Here is a 13,480-nt window from a genome sequence, read left to right as displayed (position 1 = left end):
ACCGGGTCGGCCTCGCCTCGACCAGAGAACTTCAATTTACCAGCCGTGCAACCTCGAATAATAACTCGAGGAATAACGAATTTTTCTCGACAACGCTACGACACAATCGTTTATTTCGATAAGCAGAGAGAATTGCCGATATTCGGCCCACGGGAGGTGCGGCTCCTATCTATTAGAAGCTAACGAGCAGCCCGTTTTACAAGGGTTTCCATTAACCCGAATAACGATCGCGACAAATAACAAAGAACGTCTCCTTCCGAACCGACACCCTTCGACCAGGGGGTCAAGTAATGGAGATAGAGAGAGAGAGAGAGGGGGGTTGAAGGTGGTTCGCGAAGAAAGACGACGCTTTGTAGCTGGCCTTCCACTCGCGTTCTTGAGATCCGGCCTCTTTGAGTGCGGCCAGCCCTTGTTTCCATCCCTGAAGAATTAACAAACTCTGTTCCGGTTTTTCATCGACGAGAAGCGACGAGGTCGCGTTAATACTGAACCTACCGCTGCCGGTAAAGTAACCGGTTTTATATCATTTCACAATTACTGGAATTGTGGCCGGCGAAGGGTTGTTACCCTAGAGATATGGTATCAATTTGTTAGTTAAGATACGCGGACGAACACAATGAGAAAGGGAGCCGCTAGGATTATACAGGGTGTCCCAGAACTCGTGAAAATCCCGAAAGGGGGTGGTTCCTGAGACCATTCTAAGAGACATTTTCCTTTGCACCAATGTCAACTGCGGCTTTGTTTAGGAGTTATTAACGAAAAACACGGACCAATCAGAGCGCGCCCTGGCCCGGCGCGCCAAGCCGCGCCGGCAAGCGAGTGACGGCGCGGCGGCCCAGGACGCGCTCTGATTGGTCCGTGTTTTTCGTTAATAACTCCTAAACAAAGCCGCAGTTGACATTGGTGCAAAGGAAAATGTCTCTTAGAATGGTCTCAGGAACCACCCCCTTTCGGGATTTTCACGAGTTTTGGGACACCCTGTAGACAGCGAGGACGAACCTGACGCGAAATCAGAGAGCCTCTAGGAATGGAGCGACGCGGAGACGAACCCGATGCGAAATTGGGGAGCCGCTGGGAGGTTGGATAAGAGCACAGACGTACCTGATGCGAAATCAGGAAGTCGCTAGAATAATTAGTATGCCTTGTATACTATAGTATACTGTAATTGATACAATCCGAGCGGTAAGATTGTAGAAATGTAGAAATACGAGAGTAGAAATGCAAGGGCTTATACAGTCAGCGGCAATATTAAGTGGACACCCTTAAAAGTCGCATAACTTTTTAGAAATTAGTCCGAAGGACTTGAATTTTTTTCAGATGTTAGACCGGCTAGTTCGCTAGAGAATAAGTACACAAAAATTTATTAAGATTGCAATTGGTAGGAATCATACAATATTTTAAGAAATGATGTTTTGTCAACTTTTTTATCTGGGCCTGTAACAATAATTTAAAAAAATGCGTTTTACAGATTTCGGTAACTTATATGCATACTGACAATTTCATCGAAATCGGTCAATATTGCAATGATCTGCGATTTTCACCCTTAAGCTCTCATCTTTAAACATATGTAGCTCATTGCAATGTTGACCGATTTCGATGAAATTTTCAGTATGCACATAAGTTACCGAAATCTATAAATCGCATTTTTAATTTATCGTTACAGGCCCAGATAAAAAAGTTGACAAAACATCATTATTTTAATTTTGTATCATTCCTACCAATTGCAATCTTGATAAATTTTTGTTTACTTATTCTCTAGCGAACTAGTCGGTCTAACATCTTTAAAAAATTCAAGTCCTTTCGACCAATTTTTAAAAAGTTATGCGATTTTTAAGGGTGTCCACGTAATATTGCCGCTGACTGCATAACCCTGCAATGACGGGTGGTACATGTCAGTACCCTTCAAGCAAACACTCGTATTTTGTCAACGTCCAGTTGGTCGTGCGTATGTTTGGGCTCTAAACTAAACTAAACAGCTATGTAGATTTATCGAGGATGACTCTGTTCGTTTATCTAGGACGGCTCCTGCCAGAGATGATATTGAACACCTGTTCCGTAACAAAATTATGAAGTTCCTTACGTGGAAATTGATTCGATTAATTTTTTGTACCGAGGCGCGACGGAACACGTCCTCCCGAAATCCAGGCCTCCCTCCAACTTGCTCCAGCCTAACTCCACTCAGCTCGTGAATACGGTTGGTTTACAAGCGGTCTCATTCTGCCTTGGCTGGCACCAGGAGCTGCGTGGGCGGCGTGGGCAACGAGTGCGGGGGCGTTCATGAACCGCGGAGGCAAAATACTACAGGGTCACGCGCGGCAACCTCTAACATTCACGAGCTTTTCCCCTCGAAAAGGACCCCTTTCAAGCCCATTAAAATTTCACCGACGACTCCCGGGACGCCGCGCCTTGCTGCTCCGGCAGACAGGTGCAACCGCAATTGCATCCTCTACTCGTTGATCATCTCGGAACGTTTTATCCCCCTTCTTGCCACTCCGCGATTACTATTCGCGAGTTGAACGCTGCTTCCGATTCGACCGTACCGATCAGCACCACCGAATCAGCAAATTCGGTTTCCCTGTCTGACCTATCGCAGGCCAATTCTACTTGTCCGAGAGCTGTGCCCCCTCGCGCAGAAGTTTTTAATTTATTTTAGAACTTGCTTGAACTTCATACAAAGTATTTAATAACGAATAGCTTTTTCAAGATTGGACGGTATTAGTTTACTAGCTAATGTGTAAATAATTTTTTTGAAATTGTCATTGGTCGCAATTGCGAAGGAAAAGGTGAAAGAAACGATTTTTAAATTTTTTGTCTGTGCCCCTGTATTGAAAATTTAAAACATGTATTTTGTAAATCTGGGTAGAGCAATTTTTAGTAGTGACTCAGTAACTGAGATTTTCCCTGTCTGACCTATCGCAGGCCAATTCTACTTGTCCGAGCTGTGCCCCCTCACGCAGAAGTTTTTAATTTATTTTAGAACTTGCTTGAACTTCATACAAAGTATTTAAAAACGAATAGCTTTTTCAAGATTGGACGGTATTAGTTCACTAACTAATGTGTAAATAATTTTTTTGAAATTGTTATTGGTCGCAATTGCGTAGGAAAAAGTGAAGGACACGATTTTTAATCTTTCTATCTCTGTGCTCCTCTAATAAAAATTTAAAACATGTATTTTGTAAATAGTGTTTAATAGTGACTCAGTAACTGAGATTTTCCCTGTCTGACCTATCGCAGACCAATTCTACTTGTCCGAGAGCTGTGCCCCCTCACGCAGAAGTTTTTAATTTATTTTAGAACTTGCTTGAACTTCATACAAAGTATTTAAAAACGAATAGCTTTTTCAAGATTGGACGGTATTAGTTTACTAGCTAATGTGTAAATAATTTTTTTGAAATTGTCATTGGTCGCAATTGCGAAGGAAAAGGTGAAAGAAACGATTTTTAAATTTTTTGTCTGTGCCCCTGTATTGAAAATTTAAAACATGTATTTTGTAAATCTGGGTAGAGCAATTTTTAGTAGTGACTCAGTAACTGAGATTTTCCCTGTCTGACCTATCGCAGGCCAATTCTACTTGTCCGAGAGCTGTGCCCCCTCACGCAGAAGTTTTTAATTTATTTTAGAACTTGCTTGAACTTCATACAAAGTATTTAAAAACGAATAGCTTTTTCAAGATTGGACGGTATTAGTTTGCTAGCTAATGTGTAAATAATTTTTTTGGAATTGTTATTGGTCGCAATTGCGAAGGAAAAAGTGAAGGACACGATTTTTAATCTTTCTATCTTTGTGCTCCTCTAATAAAAATTTAAAACATATATTTTGTAAATAGTGTTTAATAGTGACTCAGTAACTGAGATTTTCCCTGTCTGACCTATCGCAGGCCAATTCTACTTGTCCGAGAGCTGTGCCCCCTCACGCAGAAGTTTTTAATTTATTTTAGAACTTGCTTGAACTTCATACAAAGTATTTAGAAACGAATAGCTTTTTCAAGATTGGACGGTATTAGTTTGCTAGCTAATGTGTAAATAATTTTTTTGAAATTGTCATTGGTCGCAATTGCGAAGGAAAAAGTGAAGGACACGATTTTTAATCTTTCTATCTCTGTGCTCCTCTAATAAAAATTTAAAACATGTATTTTGTAAATAGTGTTTCATAGTGACTCAGTAACTGAGATTTTCCCTGTCTGACCTATCGCAGGCCAATTCTACTTGTCCGAGAGCTGTGCCCCCTCACGCAGGAGTTTTTAATTTATTTTAGAACTTGCTTGAACTTCATACAAAGTATTTAATAACGAATAGCTTTTTCAAGATTGGACGATATTAGTTCACTAACTAATGTGTAAATAATTTTCTTTTTAATTGTTATTGGTCGCAATTGCGAAGGAAAAAGTGAAGGACACGATTTTTACATTTTTTGTCTGTGCACCAGTAATGAAAATTTAAAACATGTATTTTGTAAATCTGAGTAGAGCAATTTTTAGTGATGACTCGCTAACTGAGAATTTCTGAAAAATCATTTCTTTCCCTTAACGAGAAATTATTGACGTATACCGCTTACTCTGCCAATACTACAGCTTTGTCTAGGTCCGACTTATGCTATTCTATTCTACACTAGTTTCTGAGAATGACTAGAATTTTCAACGAGGAATCGATTTACTCGAACTATGATTTACGACATACCTGTTCCACGTACTAGAATTATTGTTTGGACGTCGGATGTTGAAATCTCTTCTCCGAAGTCTGACTCATGCCAGACTTATTCTACTTTCTCGTACCATTCTACATTGACCGCGAAACACGTACTTGCGCCAGATTTCGTAACGAGTTATCGACCTGTACTATTTAATTCACTGTTACAGCTCGCGCTACTCTTTGTAAGCCAGATTTTCGAGCAACAAGTTATCGACCCGTGCCACTTAATTTTCTACTAATGTCGGATTAATGGCAGGCCGGTTCTACTTACCGGAATTCTTTCCTCGGGCGAGCCCAAAGGTTCCCGCGACCACAAAGACCGTAATTTCCGGTATTTGCACAGTCTTGTGCCGCCTAATCCGGGATTCGTAACCGCGCGAAAGTGCGCTGAAAAATTTAACGACTTCAGTCCAGACGTTCGAAAAGTGAATTTATCATTTTAAGGTAGAAAGCTGATCTTCAAGGTCCTGTCTTACCATAATACGATCAAGAAACAATTCGTTGTCAGAATATAATTAGACTGCGGATTTTATACGTTTGTAACCAGGGACCAAAAATAACAGTTATTCTAAAATTTTCGAAAGGTTGATTATTATTGAAATTTAAAATGATGTACACAAAGTATGAAGAAGAAAAATTCGAAGAACAAGATTATTAAAAAATATCGATTTCTATACTTCTTGGTTACAATTAACAGTTATATTAGTGTTCAAAAAATTAGATCCTCCTCGATAATTGTGATCGAAATTTTCTCTCATTGATAACTGTTATAAGTGATCGAAATGAATTTCTCTCACCGATAACATTTACCAACAAGAGAACAAATATTCGATTAATTATAATCCTTATTTGTAACACCAATACGATTTTAGTCGACAAAATACTTGTTATTCTATGACTTTCTTTCTTTTTGGTTATAACAATTGTGGTCCCTGTTTGTAACTAAACTACAGAGATCCCCATGCACAATAAAAATTTTGTCCATTAATTTTAGAAAGGATTGGCCACGTAAAAAATTCCTTCATCCTTCAATAATTGCAGTACGTTGAAAATAGTAAATTCATGTTTCTACGTTCTCTTAATCTTTATTCTATTTGAAATTGTACGTATCCATTTTTGGACAAATATACATATACAATTATTATTTTGCATAAAAATCTAATAATGAATTCTCCTAACGATTTAGGAGAGAGTTATGTTTGTTTCACGTTGCCGTTACGAATTAGCCTGCTCATATGCACCATCATAACATTCCTGAACCTATTTCGAAGTCGAAATGATCGACACGATTAGAGCGATCGACGAGAAACAAGCCTGTTGATGTTCGCAGGTGTTCACCGGTGCGGCGACGTGCTTCTACGCGTTCATCGGCTTCGACATCATAGCGACCACCGGCGAAGAGGCGACCAACCCGAAGAGGAGCATCCCTCTCGCGATCATCTCGTCGTTGATCATAATTCTGGTCGCCTACGTCACCAGCAGCATGGTGCTGACATTGATCGGTGAGCGGTCCTTTCGTGCTTGTAGCCTTCAACGGCAGGCGACGCGCGACGCTCGAGTAGCTAAACGCGAACCGTCCCGTCGCTATGTCATCCTAACTGAACACCTCCAAGGTCGGAGTCAATCCTAATCCATGGACAGTATAGCTCTCCTCCCTAACGAAACTTAGGGAATAGTCATTACCTTCCACAAACCTAAATACCGTAGCCGCGAAGAAAACGAAAGAAAAACTATTTTATTACCACGCTTATATTAGCTTGCCGAGTTGTCGTCGTTGATGTTGTATGCGTCAAATCTTGTAATCGAATTTCAAACCACTTCCCGATGAGCTAGAGACTTGAAACTTTAAACGTAGCTCAGAACTGGATGACAATGCAATATTAAAAAACAAATTTAGAAAAAAAACTGTGCGTTCAGGGGAACAAAAATGTTTATATTAACCGTCACACCTCGTCGCGCGACACTCGCTAGTACGACATCGCGTTCAGCGATCCCCACTCCGCGCGCCAGCGCTCCCCACTCCGACTTATCCCCACTCCACTGACCCATTTCGCACCGAAGGAGCTTCAGCTCCATTTCATTCCATTTTTAAAATGCACTAAAAAGGAGAATATAATTCTTTTTAGACATTAGTGACTAAATAAAAGCTCGAAGCGCTCACGAAGATTACGTCAATATAGTTTAGCGCTCCACGCTTTCATTTATAATCACTAATGTCTAAAAAAATTATTTTATCCTTCTTTGTGCATTTTATATATTTTTTTTTAACGCTATGTTCCGCGGAGCACTGAAAGTGTCAATCAAAATTTTGATAACATGTATCGTTCATTCATAAGAAAACTGACACAAGTGATTCTTCCAGTCCCGTACAATCAGGTGGACCAGGATTCGGCGTTGGTGGAGATGTTCGGACAGGTGGGCGCTTACAAGTGCAAGTACATCGTCGCAGTGGGTGCACTGGCTGGTCTCACGGTCTCCATGTTCGGTACCATGTTCCCCATGCCGAGGATAGTCTACGCCATGGCGCAGGATGGTCTAATATTCAGGTAACCCGAGTGTGAAATCCGCTAAATCATCGGACAAGTCGACGTCGACGCGACGGTTCTCCGGGGACGTCTATAGAAGAGGCGGGAGTCGCTTGTACCGCTTGCCTGACCACTGACTGACTCGTACCACTAGTATGGAGACTTCAACACGTCCGCTAGCTTGTTAAGGGGGTAGTATAGGCTAGATTTGTAACTAGAAAATACCTAGAATCTTACTAGATTTTGGGTCGAAAATATGGGTTTCGTACTGAACGTTGTTTGACCTTGTTAGAACAAATTGTGGGCTGTATGAGGGCTCATTCGAAAGAGGAAGGTTAAACGCAGCGCGCTTTTCTCACGAGGTTAACGAAATTATGTTTATATCTAATAATATGATGGCCCAAAGTAGAGAAAAAATCTAGGAAAAAAATCCGCAGATTTCAATGCATTTTCTGTCTCTAAAAGACTTTTTTGACATATGAGATGAGAAAAGCGCGCTGCGTTGAACCTTCCTCTTTCGAATGAGCCCTCACACAGCCCACAATTTGTTCTAATAGGGTCAATCAACGTCTGGGCGCAGATCCATGTTTCGACCCATTTTTCTAGTAAGATTCTAGTTATTTGCTAGATATTTGCTATTTACTAGAATCTTACTAGAAAAATGAGTCGAAACATGGATCTGCGAAAGAGGAAGGTTCAACGCAGCGCGCTTTTCTCATCTCATATGCCAAAAAAGTCTTTTAGAGACAGAAAATGCATTGAAATCTGCGGGTTTTTTTCCTAGATTTTTTCTCTACTTTGGGCCCTCATATTATTAGTTATTAACATAATCTTGTTAACCTCGTGAGAAAAGCGCGCTGCGTCTAACCTTCCTCTTTCGAATGAGCCCTCACCCAGCCCACAATTTGTTCTAACAAGGTCAAACAACGTTCAGTACGAAACCCATTTTTTGACCCCTTTTTCTAGTAATATTCTAGTAATTTTCTAGTTCCAAATAGAGCCTATACTACCCCCTTAAGGGGATAGACTCGTTTCCCAGGATTGCAAGGGTGCGGGATGCGGCTTCTCCTTTCTCGATAATGCAAAGATGGGCTTTTTCGAAACGGGTCTACCTCCTTAAAATGTTTCGTTGAACGTTAGGTTGATCTACAGTTAGCAACAAAACTGATCATACACAAACGACTTCAATTCCTCTGTAAGGCTAGATGAATTAGTTTAGCAAATGACGTGTAAAAAACGAGTTGAAAAAATGCATTTGGTCGAAATTGTGAAAAACAATAGTACAATTGATTTCACGACTTTTTTTAGCTGGGTTAATAACGAAAATTTCGAAGATGTGTTTGGTCAACTTGTATAAATTATATACGCTCCGAAAATTTCATTGAAATTGGTTAATTGGTTCACGAGTTATGAACGATTAAAAGTGGTAAAACTTGCCACTTTATGGTACACTACAAATTACCACTTTTGATCGTTTATAACTCGTAAACCAATTAACCAATTTCAATGGAATTTTCGGAGCGTATATAATTCATCCGAATACACCAAACACATCTTCTAAATTTTCGTTATTGGTCTAAAAAAGTCGTAAAACACAATTATACTATTGTTTTTCACAATTCCGACCAAATGCATTTTTTCAACACATTTGTTAGACGTCATTTGCTAAACTAATTCATCTAGCCTTACAGAGAAATTGAAGTCGTTTGGTCCGTTCATAAAGAAGTTATTCTGATTTGAAGTGTGTGATCAGTTTTGCTCCTAACTGTATATGAAATGTCCAGTTTATAGATCACCACTTTCAGCTGTAAGAAGGTTGTCCAACAGCTTGTTCTCGCGTGTTTCAGGAGTCTGAGCCAGGTGTGGCCAGCTACAGGCACTCCGGCCCTGGCGACGCTGACTTCTGGGTTGGCAGCGGCCATGGCAGCCCTCTTGATCCAGCTGGAGGTCCTAGTGGAGATGATGTCGATCGGTGAGCAAGTTGTTGTCGACAGCTGCGGTAGCCTCTCGACTCAACTAAAATGATGAAAGACCGAAAGAAATATCTATCTAGTTGTATCTGGCTAATGTAAGTGTTCGTTTAATCCACAGGTACTTTGCTAGCCTACACCTTGGTGTCCACCTGCGTGCTGATCCTCCGCTATCAGCCGCACACGACGAACCTGGTCGAGCTGCTGCCTCAAAGCCTGAGAACGCCTTGTCGGTCGCCGACGAAGGAGACTCAGGTGAACGGGCAGGTGTCGTACGGGAAAGAGCTGAGACCGGACCAGCTGACTACGGCTCTGAACACCGCTCAGACCACGCAGCCCGAGATGACCACGACGAACAACGGCCAGCGCATCATGGTAGGACGCTCTACATCTTTGGCAGACCTTCCTAGAGCTGGAGCAATTTGCTAGAAAATTGTTTCGCCCTTGCATCCTCGGGTAGTGAACGTTAACCCTTCGCACTCGGAGCTGTTTCATCTCGAAATGCCCAATTTAAGATGAAAAATGGCGGAGACTTATTTGTACTCCCAATATTTTCTTTCATATTATTTCGTTATATGAACTTGATATATAGGTTGTCCCAAAATTCGTGAACTTCCCGAAAGGGGGTGGTTCCTGAGACCATTTCAAGCGACATTTTCCTTTGCAAAAATGTCATCCGCGGATTTGTTTAGGAGTTATTAACGAAAACCACGGACCAATCAGAGCGGGACCTAGACGCGAGTTGCCACAGTCGGCCAATAGACAGTTGGCGCGCTGGACCGACTGTGCCAACTCGCGTCTACGTCGCGCTCTGATTGGTCCGTGTTTTTCGTTAATAACTCCTAAACAAAGCCGCGGATAACATTTCTGCAAAGGAAAATGTCGCTTCAAATGGTCTCAGGAACCTACCATTTCCGGGATATTCAGGAGTTTTGGGACACCCTGTATAATACCTCATGTTTAGTCATTGATTAGTAGGCTGCGGATCTTTATGCAAAATATCTTCTGCATTGATTGTGGGAAGCAGGAGTAAAATAAGCATTGATTTCATCTCTTAATGACTTTATTGCGTTAACAACAACATTACGATATTCTTAAATTTTTCTAATCTTTTACTGTTTTATATTGTGATAACTACTTCGGGAGAAGTTCGCCGGCTCAGTCAGTTGTCGAGGATTCGTTTTCCGCAAATGAGAACACTGGCTTTTGGATTCATGTAAATATATATATATTTGCAATTAGTGGAACAGTACAGAGGAACAGTAGGAGGTAATATTGACGGCGCAGCGGTGTGTCGAGTCGGCGGTGGATCGATCGCGGATTAACGGTATCCGGCGCGGTTTCGATCGTTTGTGACCTGATGAGGTCGCGGTCGGTAGAGATCAGCGGTATCTCTCGGTGGATGCTTAGATCCCGGAATCGGTAATTGGGAATTGTAAGGAGGTGCGGTGTCGTTTGCCTCCCGCCGGAAGGGATTCCTACGGTCGTTTGCCGCGTAGGCCTCGGAATCTGTGATCGGGAATCGAAGGTGTGTGATTCGGAAGTAAGGAGGTGCGGTGTCGTTTGCCTCCCGCTGGAAAGGATTCCTACAGTCGTTTGCCACGTAGGCCTCGGAATCTGTGATCGGGAATCGGTATTCAGGAATCGGTATTCAGGAATCGGTAACGGACGGAGAGAAGTCTCGGTTTTGGTGCGGTTCGGTGGGTTACTTGCCTCGCCTGATTGCTCGGAAACTCCGACTCGAATTTGCATTTCCGCGCTAGCCTATTTATCCCTCACTTGCTCTATTTTCATATGCGAGAAACCGACGGTGTCGCAGCGGCCACCTCGCGGCCGCCTCGGTACTACCGTCTCGCGGCATGTGTGCTCGCGGCTCGCGAGTAAGGAGTGAAGTCTCGCGCCTAAGACGTAATCGTTACAATATTTCACCCAGCCAATTTCTTTGTAAATGCATAAAGAAAAGAGTCTATCGATTAGACACCAATCTATTTAATAATGTAAACAATATTTTGAATAACGGTGCAGCAATTTTTAGTGGTGACTCCGAGTCGCCACTCGAGTGCTAAGGGCTGATAGCACAGTGGTGACCAGGGTTGCCATATTTTGCGGGAACAGGGAACCAGTCCCCTTACCGCTGCGCCCCTCGCCCAGCTGTGCAGCGGAGCCCGTCTTTGCACTCTTCCCACTCTGACGCGTCACCATTAGTGGGAAGAGTGCAAAGACGGGCTCCGCCGCGCAGCTGGGCGAGGGGCGCAGCGGTAAGGGGCTGGGTTCCCTGTTCCCGCAAAATATGGCAACCCTGGTGGTGACGCGCACTTAAAGGGAATTTGATTGTTTTGAAGATGAAAAACCAGAATACCCACTTAACGGGTGCTGTTCAGGTGAGACGTGTGAGACGGTGCAACAGCTCCTCGCCGGATTCGGACGACACCTACGGTGCGGAGGAGGACGAGGTGGGATTGGGTAAGGACGACCAGTATCTGGTCAGTGACAGGACCGAGAACAAATTCTACGGGAGCGTGCACGCAGCCGCGGCTGCCTCAACCTGTGGCAGCACGCACCAGTACCCTGGGAACACGCCGATCATAGGGCCGCCGTTGACTTATCTTCAGCGTCGTCTGCAGGTAATGTTCCCAGCCGTAGCACCGGGTAATTACACGGTTCGCACGGCCGTGCTAATGCCGATGCTAATGCTTGCGGAGACCAGGTTGCCCGTTGGATAACGCGGTAATTGTTCGCGGTTTAATTACAGGCGGCGCAGTTTCTGTGCCCAGCTATATTCCCGTGGGTGGACCGAGGACCTGCCACGGAGGCGTCCGGCCGGTACGTGATGAAGCTGGTCGGGATACTCTATCTGCTGATAGTGATCTTCGATCTGATCATCGTCTGCGGCATGGGTGAGAGAGCTTTCCACCTACCGTCGGTGTGCAAAGAATAACTTTTTCAAAATTGGACCCAACAGCTTGAGTTTTTCGAGATAGAAGGATTAGTTCACTAGCTAATGTATAAATCATTCTTTTTTTTTAATTGTTATTGGTCGAAATTGCGAAGGAATAGTAACGGTCACGATTTTTAAATTTTCTATCTGTTCTAAAGACGTGTGTATTCCTGGTCTTCTGCAGGAAACATGGGAACGTTCACCACGATAATCATGTTCCTCTTCCTGTTCGCCATCATCGGCGTGTTGCTCGCCATCAGCAGAAAACCGCAAAACAGGTACGGCGTATCGTCTTCCCTCTCTCTCTAACAAGAAAATACAGGATGATCTTGAGAAACGTTCACCGAGTCCTGAGTCTGTTTGTTGTCTTTTCAGGAATAGCATGATGTTCATGACTCCGGGGCTGCCGTTCGTCCCTGCGATCGCCGTCACCGTGAACATTTATCTCATCTTCAAGCTGAGCATCCTGACGCTCGTCAGATTCACCGTGTGGATGATACTCGGTAAAAATTTACCGAGGCGTTCAATCGTCCTGTCATGTAGAATTGTCCCCGAATTTAGGTCCCATCCATGCTCAGCGCTGCTAGTTGTGATTTAGGATCTTGACATCTTTAGACCCCAATTGTCCCCTAATTTGGAGCCTTGATTGATCCAACTTCTGAGCTCATTCTTACCAAATTCAAGCCGCTGATTTGGTACCCTAGTTTAGGGCCTCTATCTGCCCAACTTCTGGGCCCATTCTTACCAAATTTTAGCCGCCAATTTAGTTCCCTAATTTGGAACATTGACCTATCCACATTCTGAGTTCATTCTTACCAAATTGAAGCCACCAATTTAGTCCCCTAATATAGGGCTTCCATCTATCCAATTTCTGAGCTCATTCATACCAAATTGAAGCCGCCGATTTAGTCCCCTAGTTAAGGGCTTCCATCTATCCAATTTCTGAGCTCATTCATACCAAATTGAAGCCGCCAATTTAGTCCCCTAGTTAAGGGCTTCCATCTCTCCAATTTCTGAGCTCACTACCAAATTGAAGCCACCAATTTAGTCCCCTAATATAGGGCTTCCATCTATCCAATTTCTGAGCTCATTCATACCAAATTGAAGCCGCCGATTTAGTCCCCTAGTTAAGGGCTTCCATCTCTCCAATTTCTGAGCTCACTACCAAATTGAAGCCGCCAATTTAGTTCCCTAATTTGGAACATTGACCTATCCACATTCTGAGTTCATTCTTACCAAATTCAAGCCGCCAATTTAGTCCTCTAATTTAGTGCTTCCATCTCCTCAATTTCTAAGCTCACTCTTACCAGATTGTAGCCGCCAATTTAGTTCCCTAATTTGGAACATTGATCTATCCAA

The 13,480-nt window shown here is 42.9% G+C and overlaps 1 protein-coding gene across 2 annotated transcripts in view; it reads left to right on the top strand.

Annotated features, from left to right (window-relative positions):
* LOC143218737 (solute carrier family 7 member 14) overlaps positions 1-13,480 on the top strand; it is a 99,401-nt gene that overhangs the window by 78,479 nt on the left and 7,442 nt on the right. Inside the window, exons 6-13 of one of the 2 annotated variants that reach the window (XM_076444141.1) lie at positions 6,019-6,190; positions 7,051-7,234; positions 9,061-9,185; positions 9,305-9,558; positions 11,565-11,807; positions 11,936-12,080; positions 12,306-12,399; positions 12,497-12,624. In XM_076444141.1, coding sequence (XP_076300256.1) covers positions 6,019-6,190; positions 7,051-7,234; positions 9,061-9,185; positions 9,305-9,558; positions 11,565-11,807; positions 11,936-12,080; positions 12,306-12,399; positions 12,497-12,624 — 1,345 coding nt within the window. Of the gene's footprint in view, positions 1-6,018; positions 6,191-7,050; positions 7,235-9,060; positions 9,186-9,304; positions 9,559-11,525; positions 11,808-11,935; positions 12,081-12,305; positions 12,400-12,496; positions 12,625-13,480 lie in introns of both variants that reach the window. The other variant, XM_076444140.1, reaches the window with a different exon arrangement.

This window comes from Lasioglossum baleicum, chromosome 20, assembly GCF_051020765.1.
Source record: "Lasioglossum baleicum chromosome 20, iyLasBale1, whole genome shotgun sequence".
Taxonomy (NCBI): domain Eukaryota; kingdom Metazoa; phylum Arthropoda; class Insecta; order Hymenoptera; family Halictidae; genus Lasioglossum; species Lasioglossum baleicum.
Note: the sequence above shows the minus strand (reverse complement) of the source record. Positions and strands in the feature narration are given on the sequence as shown.